The 21,429-nt window shown below is 43.5% G+C and overlaps 2 protein-coding genes, 1 long non-coding RNA gene and 1 pseudogene across 4 annotated transcripts in view; 2 read left to right on the top strand and 2 right to left on the bottom strand.

The window, feature by feature from the left end:
- cers5 (ceramide synthase 5) overlaps window positions 1-3,567 on the top strand; it is a 41,637-nt gene extending 38,070 nt beyond the window's left edge. The window contains exon 10 of the mRNA XM_084173773.1: window positions 2,768-3,567. Coding sequence (XP_084029899.1) covers window positions 2,768-2,959 — 192 coding nt within the window. The 3' untranslated portion in view covers window positions 2,960-3,567. The remainder of the gene's footprint in view (window positions 1-2,767) is intronic.
- On the bottom strand, window positions 3,538-4,654 carry LOC311138969. The gene is made up of 2 exons (XR_014614073.1): window positions 4,522-4,654; window positions 3,538-4,177 (listed from the first exon to the last, which is right to left on the bottom strand). It is a non-coding gene; the product is annotated as an uncharacterized lncRNA (long non-coding RNA).
- A 309-nt stretch (window positions 4,655-4,963) lies between these two features.
- Window positions 4,964-5,705, top strand: LOC311138272 (pre-miRNA 5'-monophosphate methyltransferase-like; annotated as a pseudogene). The gene is made up of 2 exons: window positions 4,964-5,166; window positions 5,395-5,705. The product of its transcript is annotated as a pre-miRNA 5'-monophosphate methyltransferase-like (transcript).
- Window positions 5,706-7,253: 1,548 nt separating this feature from the next.
- On the bottom strand, window positions 7,254-21,429 carry LOC311138957 (keratin, type II cytoskeletal 8-like; the record flags this gene model as incomplete). Its single annotated transcript, XM_084173774.1, has 9 exons — window positions 7,254-7,371; window positions 7,527-7,573; window positions 8,338-8,558; window positions 9,024-9,149; window positions 9,521-9,685; window positions 11,062-11,157; window positions 11,788-11,848; window positions 12,376-12,584; window positions 21,160-21,429. The coding sequence occupies 9 exons, from the start codon at window positions 21,427-21,429 to the stop codon at window positions 7,262-7,264; spliced, it is 1,305 nt and encodes a 434-aa protein (XP_084029900.1). The 3' UTR covers window positions 7,254-7,261.

The following is a 21,429-nucleotide window of genomic DNA, read 5'->3' as shown; positions in this document are numbered from 1 at the left end:
CAGCCTTATTCTAAAATAGATTAAATTGGGGGGTTTTCCCCTCATCAATCTACACACAATACCCCATAATGACAAAGCAAAAAAATTAAATATCACATTTACATAAGTATTCAGACCCTTTACTCAGTACTTTGTTGAAGCAGCTTTGGCAGCGATTGCAACCTTGAGTCTTCTTGGGTATGACGCTACAAGCTTGGCACACCTGTATTTGGGGAGTTTCTCCCATTCTTCTCTGCAGATCCTCTCAAACTCTGTCAGGTTGGATGGGGAGCGTCACTGCACAGCTATTTTAAGGTCTCTCCAGAGATGTTCGATCGGGTTCAAGTCCAGGCTCTGGCTGGGCCACTGAAGGACATTCAGAGAATTGTCCCGAAGCCACTCCTGCGTTGTCTTGGCTGTGTGCTTAGGGTCATTGTCCTGTTGGAAGGTGAACCTTCTCCCCAGTCTAAGGTCCTGAGCGCTCTGGAGCTGGTTTTCATCAAGGATCTCTCTGTATTTTGCTCTGTTCATCTTTCCCTCGATCCTGACTAGTCTCCCAGTCCCTGCTGCTGAAAAACATCCCCACAGCATGATGCTGCTACCACCATGCTTCACCGTAGGGATGGTGCCAGGTTACCTCTAGACATGACGCTTGGCATTCCAGCCAAAGAGTTCAATCTTGGTTTCATCAGACCAGAGAATCTTGTTTCTCATGGTCTGAGAGTCCTTTAGGTGACTTTTGTCAAACTCCAAGTGGGCTGTCATGTGTTTTACTGAAGAGTGGCTTCCGTCTGGCCATTCTACCATAAAGGCCTTATTGGTGGAGTGCTGCAGAAATGGTTGTCCTTCTGGAAGGTTCTCCCATCTCCACAGAGGAACTCTGGAACTCTGTCAGAGTGACCATTGGGTTCTTGGTCACCTCCCTGACCAAGGCCCTTCTCCCCCGATTGCTCAGTTTGGCCGGCCGGCCAGCTCTAGAAAGAGTATTGGTGGTTCCAAACTTCTTCCATTTAAGAATGATGGAGGCCACTGTGTTCTTGGGGACCTTTCCCTAGATTGCTTTGTCATTATGGGGTATTGTGTGTAGATTGATGAGGAAAAACATTTATTTAATCCATTTTAGAATAAGGCTGTAACGTAACAAAATGTGGAAAAATGGAAGGGGTCTGAATACTTTCCGAATGTACTGTATAGGCCTATTACAAGTGAGATGTAGACAGGTGAGTGTGAGGTGTAACTACCCAAGGTAACTACTAGGTACCTCATAGCCGGGATAACCTACAAGCCCATGGTCAGAGGAAAGGTGAGTGTGATTTAGTACTGCTGTGCTCAGACTCAGGGCCCTAGTTAACATGGTCAGAAGAAAGATGGGTGTGATTGAGGACAGGGCCTATATGCTAGGACAGCGTCTCAGAGTAGAAGTGCTGATCTAGGATCAGGTCCTTCCTGCCTTGATCATCTTATTAATTATGATCTAAAAGACACAACTGATGATATTACTCTGACTGTTGTGAATACAGGCCCAGGCTTTTACTTATTACTCTGACTGTTGTGAATACAGGCCCAGGCTTTTACTTATTACTCTGAGACTGTTGTGAATACAGGCCCAGGCTTTTGAGAAATCCATTATGTTAGACCTCAGTCTGTAGTTATTAAATCCTAACGCTACGATTGTGGAAGCTATAGAATAACTATGGAATAAGGTAACATTTCATCAGTGTTTGTTCATTGCTATCTTCCTTTTCTTGTATTGATTCTCTCTCCTTCCCTCTGCACAGGGGGTTTGTTTCCTCTCTCTTGGGTGGAGGGTCCCGTCTTTCCATCTGTCTCCTCAGTCCTCATTCTCCCTTTCGCTTGTCCTTGCTTCACTGTCTAACTAAGATTAAGATCCCTCTATTGGTCAATTGCACACAAGGTCCAACCAAAATTTGACTTCCGCTTTTAACCCAACCCCTCTGAAAGACACACATACATATACAGGTTTTTTGGAGAGGTGCGGGGGGGGGGGGGGGGGGGCTGCCACACTGGGCGCGGGGGAGCTGTTGTTGTGGGGGGGGGGGGGGTTAAGTGCCTTGCTCAAGTGCACAACCGCAGGCAATGGCATCCGGTTGCCAGCTCACTTCCCGCCAGATTGACAACTCCCTTCTCTGCTCTGCTTTCTGCAGTATGTCTCTCTTCTCATTCCTTTCACTTTTATGCCAATGTCATTTATTCTTGTTAATGTGGTTGTGGTTCATGAATATGATCTAGATGGCTGTCAGTGTTTCCATGCTCCTTTAAACTCCATCTTGTGGCGTTTGCGAGCATGTGCAGTTTGAGTCGGAATTCATTAAGGAAGTCTGATAATTTTTTTAAACCAGAAATGGGTAATGGGTTACGTATGAAGATATTCTAATGTTATTCATGTTTTTGTAAACAACCTATGAAAATGAAGTGCCTTAATCTTTCAGACCATGTAACATGTTTCCAGGCTGTCTAGCTAAATGTCTATGGAGTTCAATTGTGACACGTCTATCAGAGTGGACCGCCAACTACACAGTCACCATCAGCCGATATTTGTAAAAATGTCCATTCCTTAATGTACCTGTTTGTCCAGTGTAACTGTGTTCTATTCTTTGGGTGCTGATATCCGTCGTTTTTTATAAAAACGTAATTCTATGTGAAACGTGCACTACTACTTCGACACTTTTGGAAATATCCATTCTTTAATGCTTATGCTACTGTGTACCTGTGCTCGTCCTGATTGTCAACTTTGAATTGTAACATTGTATTTCTCTCTGTCTGACAGGTGTCTAGGGATGACCGCAGTGACGTTGAGAGCAGCTCAGAGGAGGAGGCTGACACCAACGGGACCAACGACAGGGGGGTTAAAATGGCGTTCTCTCCTAAGGTAGAGAACGGCACCAATGGCACCAACGGCTACGCTGTCACCACTATAACCTGGCCACAACAGATACGCAGCAGCAGCAGCCATTGGTGATACAGAAAGAGGAGTCTGCTGTCTGATTCACAGTATAGGGCTGACCTGGGTCCAATATGTCTGGCCTGGTTACGCTGCGCATCCACTAGTTGTCGGAACTGAAAGGACAATGTAAAAAAAATATCAGAGACAGTACTGTTCAGGTCGGCCCTATAGTAAGAATCAGGCATATCTGTGAGACGTTTCCACTACTAGTTCATCCTATCCTACACTACATCTTGAAGTGCTTTTCCTGCCTCATCCAGTTCCCTGGACGTTTTAAGTCCGTTTCTTCGTTCATCTCTCACTCTTAATTATACTGGTTTTTTCCAGCACTGTCAACAATGATCACATTACTTTTCAGAAGTGACAATGATTGGTGACTATGACATCAGACGATGGATGAATAGACAGACCCATAGAATCAAAAACGGATTACATTTTTAACTGATAAAAACACTTTTCATTCCCGTGTGTCCATAGAATGGGTGTAACTGTTTTTTCATTCTTATTCCACTTTTTAATGTGATGCTGAAGTTTGTTGGGGAGGATGTTCTCTCCCTGTTTTATGTCAGTTGAACTAAAGTTATTACTGTATATATTTTTTAACAAATAAATGTTTATTTGTGAAAGATATGTTTTTATTCATATTACACGGCTGTAAAATGACAATACCCCACCACCCAAACCGTGCTCCAGTGTATCCTGAGAGAAATGAAATATGAGTTACGATAGGGGAGGGATTTTACATTTCATCTTATTTAATTTGACCATTTTGGCATTTAATAACTTAACAAGTAATCCTGTAGAGTTTAGAAAGACCTTCTCTGCCGCAGCCCTCTCTGTGGTGGCATCGTCTGTGTGCTAAAGGGTCAAGTCAGGACCATGGGGAGAGAGACTGAAGACAGATGACGTTCTCGTTCTTTAGCTACTCTTTTGGGCACACAAAACCGTTGATCACATGATCAGTACCCAAAGATTATCATTCAAGTCTTTTGGGAGGAACAGAAATGTCCATGATTTTTTGGGACAAACTATCCAGGCCTCTATGGCTTGAGGGCCTCCACGTCCTGGTTTTCTGCCGCTACCTGCAGCTCTTTCTGCTTGTTCATGTAGCGGTAACCCCGCATGGTGCACATGTATCCTCCGTAGAGTGTCAACAGCATCATCGAGGCAGAAAACCCCCGGTATCCGAAGTCGGCGAGGCGCTTTGCAGCGGTCAACATGGTGAGGTTGTTCCTGGCGGAACCAAAAACATGTGGGTCTCGGAGCAGGTTCTCCAGCAACGTTACAACGACGATTAGCTACATGAATCTCCTTGTTTACTGATGTGCTTAACAAGGTGGTTATCACAGCTAATAATATGCTAACATGTCCCTTACTGATGACATTATCATCGGGGGTTGATCCTAAAGACACTGATGGAACTTAGCCAGCTAAAGTTAGCTAGTTAGGTTAGCTAACGTTTGGCTAGTTAAAGGTTAGCAAGCAAGCGTTTCGTTTTATCAACTAATAAATAAAAAAATGCTGTGGTTTTCCCGTTTCAGATGATTGTTATGTAGCTAAATTGCATTGTTGCGTACCTTTTTTTGTAATGGAGAATGACAGTCAGATTGTTGATACCCCTCTCAACGTTAACACTCACCTAGCCAAATACCTAACTGCACCTTTCGTAACTGATACCAAGGTTTTGCGAGGGACAGAAAGTCCATTCGGTTCTTGAGTAATCAGTAGAGGGAGGACTATCAACGTTCTATCGATGTTTCCTAGTCGGACATATTTTGATGCCGCACTCGTCAGCACAGCGACGGTTTCTTTCCGCTAGTTACCACTATTACACAAATGTAATATCGTGGCTATATATCGTAAAAATGTATGAAAACAAAAATGTGCTTTTTGGTCTTCATTTAAGGTTAATGTTAGCAGTGTGGTTAAGGTTAGGTTTAAAATGTAATTTTAAGAATAGAAATTGGAGAAATATACCAGGTTTATGACTTTGTAGCTGTGGTAACTAGTACCACAGCGATGGCAGCATGTGGAGCAGGGAGTGACGTTCTGGATGAAAAAGATGATCCCGGTGCAGCATTTTACGGAAATGTTATACATTATTACACATTCAACCCACCAGAGAACCGTCTAAGCCTCATTTCGACCACACTTATTCAGGATTTGGGGAATGGCAAAGACTGCATTGAAACCAAATTGATGCTGGACATCGGCTGCAATTAAGACACAGAAACGGACTAAATCATGTTAGCCAGCCTTTACACATTGATTCACCACCCACACAAGCTAGCACCACAATCACTGAGTTTCATCATCCGTCATTGAATACTTTGAGTCAGATGTCTGTCACCAATGAAGTCTTTTGTCTTATCTATGTGTAATATCACAGGACCTGACAGTGGCATTGTACAGACACCTCCAGCAGAGGGCCCAGTCTGAAGAGGTTACAGCACCGGCACTGATCTCCGGCTCTTGGGCTTTGACCTGGACGAAGCCATTATCCTCCGGGCTCAACAGACAAACCCTTTCCCTCAGAACATCTCCTTCATTCCCCTAGACATCACCCAGGAGGACACTAGTGCCAGCCAGCTAAAGGACTACTAGAGACGACATAGCTGCTCCCGTTTCCACCTCTCCCTGTGCCTGGCTGTCACCATGTGGGTCCATCTGAACCATGGAGACTCCTCTCCCTGTGCCTGGCTGTCACCATGTGGGTCCATCTGAACCATGGAGACTCCTCTCCCTGTGCCTGGCTGTCACCATATGGGTCCATCTGAACCATGGAGACTCCTCTCCCTGTGCCTGGCTGTCACCATCTGGGTCCATCTGAACCATGGAGACTCCTCTCCCTGTGCCTGGCTGTCACCATATGGGTCCATCTGAACCATGGAGACTCCTCTCCCTGTGCCTGGCTGTCACCATATGGGTCCATCTGAACCATGGAGACTCCTCTCCCTGTGCCTGGCTGTCACCATGTGGGTCCAGGAGCTTCAAGCACAGTTAAATAAGGACCAGTATGTTGATTGAACACTAGGTGACAATAATACTGTGTTGTTACCAATGGGTTGTTATTGCTGTCTAATGACACCTGCATAGTGCATATTTTAGACAGCTATACATTTAGGTTGACCTAACTCGATACTATTCATAGACGTTGTGTTTTGGGGCAATTCCATCGTAATGGAGTGTATGCCAAACAAAAAACATTGATTTCAAAGATTAACAAACCATAGAACTCTATGCACAGTGACTACTTTGAACAATTTACACAGTAAATAAAATACAAAATAAATTTACTGGAAAAACTGTGCAGATGCAAACTTTGTATCTGCCACATGCCATAATTGGGGAGGACGGGCTCGTGGTAACGGCTGGAGTGGAATAAATAGAATGGTATCAAATACATCATACATATGGGTTCCATGGTTTCCATGTGTTTGATACCATCCCATTGACTCCATTCCAGCCATTATTATGGGCTGTCCTCCCCTCAGCAGCCTCCTGTGATTTCTTCTGCACAGTTCCTGTAAATGTGTATTTTCAGGTGATTGTGAAAAGTAGGCCTTGTGCATAGAGTTGTATGGTTTGTTAAACTTTGAAATCAACGTTTTTTTGTTTGGTATACATTTTAAAGTGAAAAATCTGAGTCTCTCAGCGTAGTTCCTTTACCATAGAATTGCCCTTTGGAAAACAATCATGAACCTTCAACTGACAGATAATATAATACATGAATCTTGTATGTTTTCATAATCAGAAAAAAAAATCACATGATTTTACTTCTCCAAAGCCATGTTACATTTCATAATGTTATGAATCCTAAACTTTCACAGAACTCTCTACAAAGTTCAGTAGAAAATCAACTGTATTAGTCCTGTCTGCCACATGCACCGGTGACACAGAAAGTAGGTGGCCAAACCCAGTTTGTGGTGTCCTGTTTCCTGACCCCATAAGAACCATTATCTCGCTGCAATGAGGATGATGCTGTTATTAGCCTACTGTCTCATTACAATCCGTTTTGACCGCTATCCCAGCCGTTGCACGGCAGGGTGTATGCTCGAAATAAGACCAAACGGTTTCTCTAAATACATATTTTTATATACTGATACATATTTTTTTTATTTTCTTTACAGTAAGAACAACCAAATGTTTATATTCCTCTAGCTACAAACACACATCTATCGTGTCGTGATCTTATGGTATTCTCTCATGCTCATTACTGAATGTAGATAGACAAAGAAGCCATAAATGTGATATAGATCTGATATAAACTCTTATATAATGGTTCTTCACCCTCAGCCAGAAGGATCCGACGGGTCTTTAGTGAGAGCTGAATCTGGAGCTCTCTCTCTGTTCCGTTGTTTTAATCAGCAGTTTGGGTGTTGGGGAGCTGGAGCTGCTGTGGCGTCCATTAGCGGAACTCTTAGAACCTGGACAGAACACAACAGTGGCAATCTAATGGTTAGAGCCTAATATCTGCTTTTGTGTCTCAAAATACAGCATTTAGTGTAATTCTAGGCAGCGGATAGCATTAAATAGAGTACATTTACTGCTGTATTTTTTCAGTAGTACATATACCACTTACTGTAGTTGGAGACTGACTGGATGTTGAGAATAGATTGATGTCCAATCCTGAGAGACAAGTGTGCTGCTTCAGTTTGTGAAAAGATTGCAGATAATACTTTTCACACATTGTCCGGTCCTTGTTTAGAACCTCAACCTATAGACACCATACTGTATAATGTGTACCTATAATAATACCTGTCCTCCTCTCCCTCCATACCTGTCCTCCTCACCCTCCATACCTGTCCTCTCCCTCCATACCTGTCCTCCTCTCCCTCCATACCTGTCCTCTCCCTCCATACCTGTCCTCCTCTCCCTCCATACCTGTCCTCCTCCTCTCCCTCCATACCTGTCCTCCTCCCCCTCCTTACTTGTCCTCCTCTCCCTCCATACCTGTCCTCCTCTCCCTCCATACCTGTCCTCCTCTTTCCTCCATACCTGTCCTCCTCCCCCTCCATATCTGTCCTCCTCTCCCTCCTTACTTGTCTCTCCTCCTCCTCCTCCTCCTCCTCCTCCTCCTCCTCCTCCTCCATAACTGTCCTCCTCTCCCTCCATACCTGTCCTCCTCTCCCTCCATACCTGTCCTCATCTCCCTCCATACCTGTCCTCATCTCCCTCCATACCTGTCCTCCTCTCCCTCCATACCTGTCCTCCTCCCCCTCCATACCTGTCCTCCTCCCCCTCCTTACTTGTCCTCCTCCTCCTCCTCCTCCTCCTCCATACCTGTCCTCCTCTCTCTCCTTACCTGTTCTCCTCTTCCTCCATACCTGTCCTCCTCTCCCTTCATACCTGTCCTCCTCTCCCTCCATACCTGTCCTCCTCTCCCTCCTTACCTGTCCTCCTCTCCCTCCAGTAGTTTTCTGTAGGTGGCTATCTCTATGTCCAGGGCCAGCTTGACGTTCATCAGGTCCTGGTACTCTCTGAGCTGCCTGGCCATGTCCTGCTTGGCCCTCTGCAGAGCATCCTCCAGATCTCTGATCCTGGACTTAGCCTCCTTCACAGCCAGCTCCCCACGGTCCTCAGCCTCGGCTATCTGGTTCTCCAGGTTGGCTCGCTACAGGATATATAGTTACAGTTAGAGTTAGAGACTAAGCCACTTCCACAGCCAGCTCGCCCTGGCCCCTAGCCTCGGCTATCTGGTTCTCCAGGTTGGCTCGCTACAGGATATATAGGTATAGTTAGAGTTAGAGACTTAGCCACTTCCACAGCCAGCTCGCCCTGGCCCCTAGCCTCGGCTATCTGGTTCTCCAGGTTGGTACACCATGGGACATCAACACCAGGGTAAAGGCTGCATTAACTCCATGGCAGTACTTGCTTGCTTAAGCCTCATCACACCAAGTGGCATACACAGTCTTAGTGGCACACTCCATGGCATGGCTGCTGAATCTTTTATCCCATAAAGTAGATCCAATCCCATCCGACAGGGTATGTGCTGCATCCAGAGTTTTTGTTTGATATTACTGTGCCTCAAAGCGGTCAAAGCATAAGTGAACCGAGTTGAATAAGTAAACTAACTAACCTGTTGTTTGACAGCTTCTATCTCGCTCTGCAGACGGCCGATCAAGCGGTTGATTTCTGCTATCTCTCCCTTGGTGTTCCTCAGCTCGTCTCCGTACTGGGTGGCCTGGATGGCCATCTGGTTAAACTGAGGGAAAATAAGACCAGTTCTCTTGGAGCTTTGGGCACAAGTCTGTTAAGCTACCATTCCACTCCTTGTACTCTGTGTCATTATGCCAAAGATATATGTTTAGCATGACAAGGAGTGGAAAGGAGTGGGATGATAAACTGCTAAACAGACTGGTACCCGGGCTAGTTCTCTAGCACTGTCTTCCAACTATCTGCCGAACCATACTGCTTTGACTGAGATATTTTTCTTTCACATTGTCCTTTTACTGTACTGTGGTTTCAGCAAACTATTGCTCAGTAGTGTGTAAAGGGTATTGATTTCAATGTAGTAAAACAAAAATCCCTTCTCCTTAACCACTTCAATCCTAGAATAGTCAACTTGTTGTTCACCTTGGACTTGTACCACATCTCAGCCTCCTCTCGGCTCTTGGCAGCGATGTCTTCGTACTGAGCCTTGACGTCAGCCACTATCTGGTCCATGTTGAGGTCGCGACTGTTGTCCATCTCCACCACCACAGAGGTGTCCCTGATGCTGGCCTGCAGCTCACGCAGCTCCTGGATGTAAACAGTGCAGTGTGTTCATACGTTTTTTTAGGATGTGTATGTGATCCTTGCCGGATTTGAGCCTACAACCTTTCACCAACTGCCTGCGCCATACAGGACCACTTGTGTATTGTAATGTATTGTATTGTTAATATAGTAGATACAGTAATGACCTTACCTCCTCATAGATGGTCCCGAGGAAGTTGATCTCATCAGTCAGATGATGACCTTACCTCCTCATAGATGGTCCCGAGGAAGTTGATCTCATCAGTCAGATGATGACCTTACCTCCTCATAGATGGTCCCGGGGAAGTTGATCTCATCAGTCAGATGATGACCTTACCTCCTCATAGATGGTCCCGAGGAAGTTGATCTCATCAGTCAGATGATGACCTTACCTCCTCATAGATGGTCCCGAGGAAGTTGATCTCATCAGTCAGATGATGACCTTACCTCCTCATAGATGGTCCTGAGGAAGTTGATCTCATCAGTCAGATGATGACCTTACCTCCTCATAGATGGTCCCGAGGAAGTTGATCTCATCAGTCAGATGATGACCTTACCTCCTCATAGATGGTCCCGAGGAAATTGATCTCATCAGTCAGATGATGACCTTACCTCCTCATAGATGGTCCAGAGGAAGTTGATCTCATCAGTCAGATGATGACCTTACCTCCTCATAGATGGTCCCGAGGAAATTGATCTCATCAGTCAGATGATGACCTTACCTCCTCATAGATGGTCCAGAGGAAGTTGATCTCATCAGTCAGATGATGACCTTACCTCCTCATAGATGGTCCTGAGGAAGTTGATCTCATCAGTCAGATGATGACCTTACCTCCTCATAGATGGTCCTGAGGAAGTTGATCTCATCAGTCAGATGATGACCTTACCTCCTCATAGAGGGTCCTGAGGAAGTTGATCTCATCAGTCAGATGATGACCTTACCTCCTCATAGATGGTCCTGAGGAAGTTGATCTCATCAGTCAGATGATGACCTTACCTCCTCATAGAGGGTCCCGAGGAAGTTGATCTCATCAGTCAGATGATGACCTTACCTCCTCATAGATGGTCCTGAGGAAGTTGATCTCATCAGTCAGATGATGACCTTACCTCCTCATAGATGGTCCTGAGGAAGTTGATCTCATCAGTCAGATGATGACCTTACCTCCTCATAGATGGTCCCGAGGAAATTGATCTCATCAGTCAGATGATGACCTTACCTCCTCATAGATGGTCCAGAGGAAGTTGATCTCATCAGTCAGATGATGACCTTACCTCCTCATAGATGGTCCCGAGGAAATTGATCTCATCAGTCAGATGATGACCTTACCTCCTCATAGAGGGTCCCGAGGAAATTGATCTCATCATTCAGATGATGACCTTACCTCCTCATAGAGGGTCCTGAGGAAATTGATCTCATCAGTCAGAGCTCCCACCCTGTCTTCCAGGTCTGCTTTCACCAGGTATGCTGAGTCCACATCCTGAAAGGACAACAAACTGTAGTTACCCATAGCCTAGCGGTTAAGAGCATTGGGTCAGTAACCAAAAGGTCACTGGTTCGAATCCCCGAGCCGACTAGGTGAAAAGGTGAACAATCTTGCCGATGTGCCCTTGAGCAAGGTACTTAACCCTAATTGCTCTGGATAAGAGCGTCTGCTAAATGACGAAAATGTAGCTACCACTGTTTGTCGAAACATACCAGGTGCAATTTAGATTAATCATTTCATTGCAAAGCTACTAGTTTAGGTTGAAATTGGTTTTGACGTGGTTGGTTGAGATGTTCTCTGTCTCCCCCTAAACACCCCAGGCCCGGTTCTTGTTCAGTGGTGATATGATATTTTATGAGCTTAACGTTTTTTTCATCTCGTAGAAAGTGGGCCAGGTTTGGTCATACTGTTGTCTCTGTCTCTCTGTGTCCTTTCATCTGCAGTGTTTGTCTAGCTTACCCTGACTCCCATGGTGCTGCGCTGGATCGCTGAACGCAACATCAAGTTGATGTCTTAGTGTGGTATTGTGTCCATAAATGAGTCCAATATGTGTGTTGAACTTCAGAGACTGCACCAAGAAAACACAAAATCTAAGGTGTCACTGGGGAAATGGGATGTTCTCACCTTTTTTAGGATTACAAATTCGTTCTCCAGATTGTTTCTCTTGTTGATCTCATCTTCGTATCTAGGTCAGAAGAACAGGTGACGAGATACTGGATTAGGTCACAGTAGCAAGGTTCTGGCATCCGTCATTTAGGGTTAAATAAATAGGTTGAAGAAGGCTCCTTGGCTCTGTCTCAGTTGCTTACAAATCTGTTGAAGGCTATTGAGACTTTTTGTGTTTGAAGTCCCCCACCAGCCCCTGCATGTTCCTCAGCTCTCCAGACAGACAGACAGACAGACAGACAGACAGACATACAGACTCCTACTTGTGTTTGAAGTCCCCCACCAGCCCCTGCATGTTCCTCAGCTCTCCAGACAGACAGACAGACAGACAGACAGACAGACAGACTCCTACTTCTGTTTGAAGTCCCCCACCAGCCCCTGCATGTTCCTCAGCTCTCCAGACAGACAGACAGACAGACAGACAGACAGACAGACAGACATACTCCTACTTCTGTTTGAAGTCCTCCACCAGACCCTGCATGTTCCTCAGCTCTCCAGACAGACAGACAGACAGACAGACAGACAGACAGACAGACAGACTCCTACTTCTGTTTGAAGTCCTCCACCAGACCCTGCATGTTCCTCAGCTCTCCGTCCAGCTTGGTCTTATCGTTGTTGACCACGTCCATCTGGCGGCGGAGGTTGGCCATGTAGGCCTCGAACAGCGGCTCGATGTTGGAGCGGCCCGTCTGCTTACCGTGCAGCAGGTCAAACTTAGTCTCTAACATCTTATTCTGCTGCTCCAGGAAACGCACCTAAAAGGGAGGAGAGCGAGAAGCCCTTAGCTGATGAAATAGTCGCAACAGTCCAAGCATGGGGAGGAAGATGTTGAGTGTAGTCTGCTAATACATGTACATTGTAGCAACTTTAATAGAGACCCTGGTACAACACTTTGTCTCTGTTTTAACCTCTTGGTCTAATGGTTTAAGTCTGGGCTGACAGTCGAAGGGACCTGGGCCCAAGTCCTGGTTGGACTAACCACCTCAGATTGCTGCAATATTTTGTCTTGACATGTCATTGTGGCCCTTTACCTTCCAAACGTGTTTTCTGCAGTAATGTATGGGCTTGGAGCGAACTGTTTTTTTTTTTAATTTTAAAATTGTATTATTATTTTTGATTATTTTTTTAGGGGGTGGATCAGCTTTAATATTTCAGATAGATTGTAACTTCCATCAATGTAATTGTCTGCATCACTTCCAATGTTTCTTTCTCACAAATATATATATATATATCAAATTTTATTGGCCACATGCGCCGAATACAACAGGTGCAGACATTACAGTGAAATGCTTACTTACAGCCCTTAACCAACAGTGCATTTATTTTTTATTAAAAAAAGTAGAATAAAACAAAAAAGTGTTGAGAAAAAAAGAGCAGAAGTAAAATAAAATAACAGTAGGGAGGCTATATACAGGGGGTACCGGTGCAGAGTCAATGTGCGGGGGCACCGGCTAGTTGAGGTAGTTGAAGTAATATGTACATGTGGGTAGAGTTAAAATGACTATGCATAAATAATTAACAGAGTAGCAGCAGCGTAAAAAGATGGGGTGGGGGGGCAGTGCAAATAGTCCGGGTAGCCATGATTAGCTGTTCAGGAGTCTTATGGCTTGGGGGTAGAAGCTGTTGAGAAGTCTTTTGGACCTAGACTTGGCACTCCGGTACCGCTTGCCGTGCGGTAGCAGAGAGAACAGTCTATGACTAGGGTGGCTGGAGTCTTTGACAATTTTGAGGGCCTTCCTCTGACACCGCCTGGTATAGAGGTCCTGGATGGCAGGAAGCTTGGCCCCAGTGATGTACTGGGCCGTACGCACTACCCTCTGTAGTGCCTTGCGGTCGGAGGCCAAGCAGTTGCCATTCCAGGCGGTAATGCAACCAGTCAGGATGCTCTCGATGGTGCAGCTGTAGAATTTTTTGAGGATCTGAGGACCCATGCCAAATCTTTTCAGTCTCCTGAGGGGGAATAGGCTTTGTCGTGCCCTCTTCACGACTGTCTTGGTGTGTTTGGACCATGATAGTTAGTTGGTGATGTGGACACCAAGGAACTTGAAGCTCTCAACCTGTTCCACTACAGCCCTGTCGATGAGAATGGGGGCGTGCTCAGTCCTCTTTTTTTTCCTGTAGTCCACAATCATCTCCTTTGTGTTGGTCACGTTGAGGGAGAGGTTGTTATCCTGGCACACGGCCAGGTCTCTGACCTCCTCCCTATAGGCTGTCTCATCGTTGTCGGTGATCAGGCCTACCACTGTTGTGTCGTCGGCAAACTTAATGATGGTGTTGGAGTCGTGCCTGGCCATGCAGTCATGGGTGAACAGGGAGTACAGGAGGGGACTGAGCACGCACCCCTGAGGGGCCCCCGTGTTGAGTATCAGTGTGGCAGATGTGTTGTTACCTACCCTTTCCACCTGGGGGCGGCCCGTCAGGAAGTCCAGGATCCAGTTGCAGAGGGAGGTGTTTAGTCCCAGGATCCTTAGCTTAGTGATGAGCTTTGAGGGCACTATGGTGTTGAATGCTGAGCTGTAGTCAATGAATAGCATTCTCACGTAGGTGTTCCTCTTGTCCAGGTGGGAAAAGGCAGTGTGGAGTGCAATAGAGATTGCATCATCTGTGGATCTGTTGGGGCGGTATGGAAATTGGAGTGGGTCTAGGGTTTCTGGGATAATGCTGTTGATGTGAGCCATGACCAGCCTTTCAAAGCACTTCATGGCTACAGACGTCAGTGCTACGGGTCGGTAGTCATTTAGGCAGGTTATCTTAGTGTCCTTGGGCACAGGGACTATGGTGGTCTGCTTGAAACATGTTGGTATTACAGACTCAGTCAGGGACATGTTGAAAATGTCAGTGAAGACACTTACCAATTGGTCAGCACATACATATATACATATACATAAACACACATATATATATATATATATATATATATATATATATATATATATATATATATATATATACACACATATACACATACATACACACACATACATATATATACATACATACATATATACATACATCCATACACACACACATATCCTTTTTTAAATGATATTTCCCTTCATTACTTTCCAACCCCACCACCCCTTCCCCAATTGGAGTAAACTAGTGAACAACAACGCTTAGGCCTCTACTTCCAGCCCATACAGTGGGGGAAAAAAGTATTTAGTCAGCCACCAATTGTGCATGTTCTCCCACTTAAAAAGATGAGAGAAGCCTGTAATTTTCATCATAGGTACACGTCAACTATGACAGACAAATTGAGGAAAAAAAATCCAGAAAATCACATTGTAGGATTTTTTATGAATTTATTTGCAAATGATGGTGGAAAATAAGTATTTGGTCACCTACAAACAAGCAAGATTTCTGGCTCTCACAGACCTGTAACTTCTTCTTTAAGAGGCTCCTCTGTCCTCCACTTGTTACCTGTATTAATGGCACCTGTTTGAACTTGTTATCAGTATAAAAGACACCTGTCCACAACCTCAAACAGTCACACTCCAAACTCCACTATGGCCAAGACCAAAGAGCTGTCAAAGGACACCAGAAACAAAATTGTAGACCTGCACCAGGCTGGGAAGACTGAATCTGCAATAGGTAAGCAGCTTGGTTTGAAGAAATCAACTGTGGGAGCAATTATTAGGAAATGGAAGACATACAAGACCACTGATAATCTCCCTCGATCTGGGGCTCCACGCAAGATCTCACCCCGTGGGGTCAAAATGATCACAAGAACGGTGAGCAAAAATCCCAGAACCACACGGGGGGACCTAGTGAATGACCTGCAGAGAGCTGGGACCAAAATAACAAAGCCTACCATCAGTAACACACTACGCCGCCAGGGACTCAAATCCTGCAGTGCGAGACGTATCCCCCTGCTTAAGCCAGTACATGTCCAGGCCCGTCTGAAGTTTGCTATAGTGCATTTGGATGATCCAGAAGATGATTGGGAGAATGTCATATGGTCAGATGAAACCAAAATAGAACTTTTTGGTAAAAACCCAACTCATCATGTTTGGAGGACAAAGAATGCTGAGTTGCATCCAAAGAACACCATACCTACTGTGAAGCATGGGGGTGGAAACATCATGCTTTGGGGCTGTTTTTCTGCAAAGGGACCAGGACGACTGATCCGTGTAAAGGAAAGAATGAATGGGGCCATGTATCGTGAGATTTTGAGTGAAAACCTCCTTCCATCAGCAAGGGCATTGAAGATGAAACGTGGCTGGGTCTTTCAGCATGACAATGATCCCAAACACACCGCCCGGGCAACGAAGGAGTGGCTTCGTAAGAAGCATTTCAAGGTCCTGGAGTGGCCTAGCCAGTCTCCAGATCTCAATCCCATAGAAAATCTTTGGAGGCAGTTGAAAGTCCGTGTTGCCCAGCGACAGCCCCAAAACATCACTGCTCTAGAGGAGATCTGCATGGAGGAATGGGCCAAAATACCAGCAACAGTGTATGAAAACCTTGTGAAGACTTACAGAAAACGTTTGACCTGTGTCATTGCCAACAAAGGGTATATAACAAAAGTATTGAGAAACTTTTGTTATTGACCAAATACTTATTTTCCACCATAATTTGCAAAAAAATTCATTAAAAATCCTACAATGTGATTTTCAGGATTTTTTTTCCTCATTTTGTCTGTCATAGTTGACATGTACCTATGATGAAAATTACAGGCCTCTCTCATCTTTTTAAGTGGGAGAACTTGCACAATTGGTGGCTGACTAAATACTTTTTTCCCCACTGTACATACTATATACATTTTATAGACACAGTCAAATTCTACAATAATTATATTTTGTTTGTTTTTACTCCTGAACTTCCTCCGATCATTTTCATGATGTCCATCTGGTTTGCTTCTATGTGCCATATTTTTCTAACTGTGCTCTTTCACAAAAGCTCTCAACCTATAACCTATATACTTATTATGGACACAGTATTATTTACATGAGTTATGTTGTTGTTATTAGTTGTTATTATTAGTCCCATCCTTCAGCTCCATTCAACACCTCCCATCTATCTCTTAACGCCATCCATATTAGATTTCAATTTTCCATATATTTCTCAACTGTATTGTGATGTGTCACAAAAGTTCTGAACCTTTCTCTTTCTACAGATCATAAATTGAAAATAAACATTTTGCTAAAAGTATTATTATATTATTGATCGATTGACTATGACTTTTCAGATCACCCACTAGTGCTATCTGCAGGGTTAGCTCCAGGTAAATATTGCAATCCTTCAGCCATTCCTGGACCTGAGTCCAAAAGCAAGCTACAAATGGACAGTACCAAAACAAATGATGTAATGCTTGTCTCTTCGCAGCAAAATCTGCAGAGCTGGGAAGATTGTATCCCCCATATAAATAACATTCTATTGGTAGCAAGATTTTGATATAATAATTTAAATTGAAAAATTATCTGTTTTGAATCCGGCGTCGTTTTGTGTATCAGTTCATAAACACTATGCCATGGAATTGGTACGTCAAAAATCTCTTCCCAACTATTTTGCAATCTATATGGGACGGCTGTCAATCCTTTGGTCCTTAAATGAAACTGGTATACTTTTTTATTTATCACAATTTTTTTAACCAATTATATTCTTTAATGCAAGGCCGACAGACAAGTTCCTTACTTTTTCCCCCTTCCACTTTCCTTTTCCATTTTTGCGGTAATGCTGCAATTATTTGGTTGTAATTTTGGGTAGAGCAGACATTTCCATATGTTTTTGTTAACTGCATGTGCGACATAACTCCACCAGTTCTAACGATAACATCATTTACGAAGATTATACCTTTTTTAAACATTTTGTAAAAAAAAGAAGTTTTTTTTAATCAATTAGTATATTTGAGTTTAACCACAATATTTGTTGCATTATTTGTTCTGTCGTTTCTGGAGGATTAAATTGAAATTGCAACCAACTTTCTATGGCTTGTTTTAGAAATAGTGATATTTGGGAGATTATTTCCTTTTCAAATAACTTAAAGTGAGAGGTTGTAATCTGAATAAAGGGAAAAAGGCCATTCTGGAACATTGGGTGAGACAATCTTACTAATAATCCAGAGTGAGTGCATTCATTTTTTTTCTAATGTTCTATTGTATCCATGACATTCATGATTTCCTTAAGAGCATGAGGGTGATTGTTTGTAGTGTGATTTCCTTTACGGTCCATTGAGAAATTTAAAACTGTATTATAATCTCCCACCATAATTATAGAGTATTGAATTGCTTGCAGAGTTGATAATTTATTATATATATTTTAAAAGAAGTGTGGATCATCATTATTTGGTCCGTAAAGGTTAATGAGCCATATTTGTTTATGGTCCAATAACATATTTAAAATAATCCATCTACCTTGCGTATCTGTTTGGACAATTTGCACATTCGGATCGAAATTACTGTTAATTAATATCATCACCCCTTTTGAGTTTCTTTGCCCATGGGAGAAGTATATTTCGCCCCCCCCCCCATTCCCTTTTCCACGCAACTTCATCTAGAATTGTTGAATGAGTTTCCTGTAAACAATAGATATTATATTCCTTTTCTTGGAGCCATGTAAATATTGTTATTCTTTTGTTATTATCTGCTAAGCCATTACGATTATAACTGGCTATACTTATTTCACCACATACCATAATGAGATACAAGTTTCAAATCTATTTATCATTACATATGTTTGTAAATGTACCAATAAAAAATACCATAGCGATTGACTGTCCATTTAGCTGTACCATGATATTTGCAATGTTACTAAATAACCCTCTAATTGTTCTCCACTAATTCCCCCGCTAAAGGCCCTCCCCATCCCAAGTTGGGCCGTCATCCCCCGAGGGGCCAGGACCCATCCATCGAAAACAGCACACAGTGCCACCCACAAAACACAAGCAGGTCAACCGCCAAAAGCATTTCCAATGCTCTCACCTCAATATATATACAGTATCTCCACCCCTCACATTTTTGTAAATATTTGAGGGAAAATGGCTAATTGGGCCCAATTTGGACATTTTCACTTAGGGGTGTACTCACTTTTGTTGCCAGCGGTTTAGACATTAATGGCTGTGTGTTGTGTTATTTTGAGGGGACAGCAAATGTACACTGTTATACAAGCTGTACACTCACTACATTACATTGTAGCAAAGTGTAATTTCTTCAGTGTTGTCACATGAAAGGATATACTCAAATATTCACATAAATGTGAGGGGTGTACTCACTTTTGTGAGATACTGTATATATAGCTATTTAACAATATATATCCATTCAAATATCTTGCATATCATATTTTCCATCATTATCGATTAATATGCGTAATAATGTCGGCAGTTCATGCGTAGGACTGTTACCTATAACCCAGATTGCCATTGTATTACATTACATTTTTGACAAGCAATTTTTTATTTTAGCAAACAATTATTGTGGTTCATCCTATATTCTCACTAACATCATTACCCCCTTGCAACAGATGTGGGATAATGTGGGAGTGAACTGTTTAATTAATAGACCTTTGAAGCAATCAGAAGCAATCTCCCAGACAATCTCCCAGAGTTGTTTGATATCAGCTGTGCTGAGTAGACAGATAACAGTTGATACACAGTAGAGAACAGTGCTTGTATGTTAAGTTCATTATTCTGGTTTTAACAACTGACTGAGATCTCTCTAGGATCTCAGTATTCTCTTCCCATTGACTGTCTGCGATCAACACAAAAGCTCCCTCCCTAAACACTTTAGGGGATGTTCCAGTCTTGGATGATCACACCACGTCTGACCTGTTTTTATCAGGTTACCACCGAGCTGAGAGAAATAGGACATGGTGCTTTAAATGTATTTTACTTGTTATTTGACGTCTTTAAATGTATTTGACTTGTTATATGACTTCTTTAAAATGGGCTTTGCATCCCAAGTGAATCACACCATTAGGGCATGATTTGTGTCGAGATATCTCAGGTTTCGGCTACCTCCTAAGGGGAATAGGAGCTTGTTATTGCAGGAAACCCAGAGCTGTAGAGCTGGTGATCTGTAGCGTAGAAACAGGGCACAAAGCCTCTATTGTAACTCTGTTACCCACTCCGTGAGAAAGGGGAAATATCATGTAAGCTGAGCGGTGAATCAGTGACCACGGCTGTGAAAGAGCAGGTGACTTTTTGTTTTCATGGGTTAGCTCAAGTCAAACTGATATCCAAAGTCAAAGTCCAGAGAACGCGTTTCCACCGCTCCATGGTCCAATGGCTGCGAGCTTTACATCTTTCATGAAGCTCCCGACGAACAGTTATTGTGCTGATATTGCTTCCAGAGGCAGTTTGGAATTAGGTAGTGAGTGTTGCAACCGAGCACAGACGATTTTTACACCCTACGCACTTCAGCACTCGGCGGTCCCGTTCTGTGAGCTTGTGTGGCCTACCACTTCCACGGCTGAGCCGTTGTTGCTCCTAGACGTTTCCACTTCACAATAACAGCACTTACAGTTGACCGGGGATGCTCTAGCAGGGTAGAAATTTGATGAACCGACTAGTTGGAAAGGTGGCATCCTATGACGGTGCCAAGTTGAAAGTCACTGAGCTTTTCAGTACGGACCATTATACTGCCAATGTTTGTCTATGGAGATTGCATTGCTGTGTGCTCAATTTTATACACCTGTCAGCAATGGGTGTGGCTGAAATAGCCAAATCCATTCATTTGAAGGGGTGTCCACATACCATTGTATATATTTATATATATATATATATATATATATATATATATATATATATATATATATATATTAAACCACGAGTGTCATGGATTCAATGAAAATGAAGGTACATATGTAAACTAGACACTTTAAACATTATATTTAGAAATAAATGTTTTACATTTCAACAATGTATTTGTTTTTTAAGCTGTTGAATACGGACTTCTGGTGCCAAATTCGTCTGTAAAAGTGCACCTTGTAGATGTATGCTTGTGGTCTTGTGATCATTTTGAGAAATCACATGAAACTTCTATGAATCATAATAGACGCCTTAATAATGCATAATAATAAAAATCTCTCACTATTGTGATCAATGGGATTAAATGGGTTAATGTTCCAATGCAATGAAAACAGACACAGATGGCTATCACTGTTTGTTCTCCCTTTTCCAATCAACGGCTAAACCAAACTAGCTTTCGCTCTTTTTTTGTAGCTGATTCAAAACACAGACAGAGAGACAAAACAATCAGTGCCATCTATGATGATGACTAAAACCAAAGTAGCTTGTGTAGCTGGCTTCTAATTGAATGAATGTATTGGTCAATCTAAGCAGGAAGCTAGTATAAACATTGGGACGTATCCTAATCATTCTCAGTGGTGACTACATACCTTATCGATGAATGACGCGAATCGGTTGTTGAGGCCCTTGATCTGCTCCTTCTCGTGGATGCGGGTCACCTGCAGGTTGGGGTCGATCTCCAGGTTGAGCGGGGCCAGCAGGCTCCTGTTGACAGAGACTGAGTGGAGAGGACTGCTGTGGTAGCCATTTGAGCCCCCCGCGTACAGAGAGCCGCTACCCAGGGACATGCCACTGAAGCCCCCACTGTGTCTCCGCACAGAGCCACTGGAGCTGCTGACACGCTTGGACCTCAGGCTCAT

This window comes from Coregonus lavaretus (assembly GCF_964263955.1).
Source record: "Coregonus lavaretus genome assembly, chromosome: 12".
NCBI classification, from domain to species: Eukaryota; Metazoa; Chordata; class Actinopteri; order Salmoniformes; family Salmonidae; genus Coregonus; species Coregonus lavaretus.
This window is presented reverse-complemented; position numbering and strand designations above follow the sequence as displayed.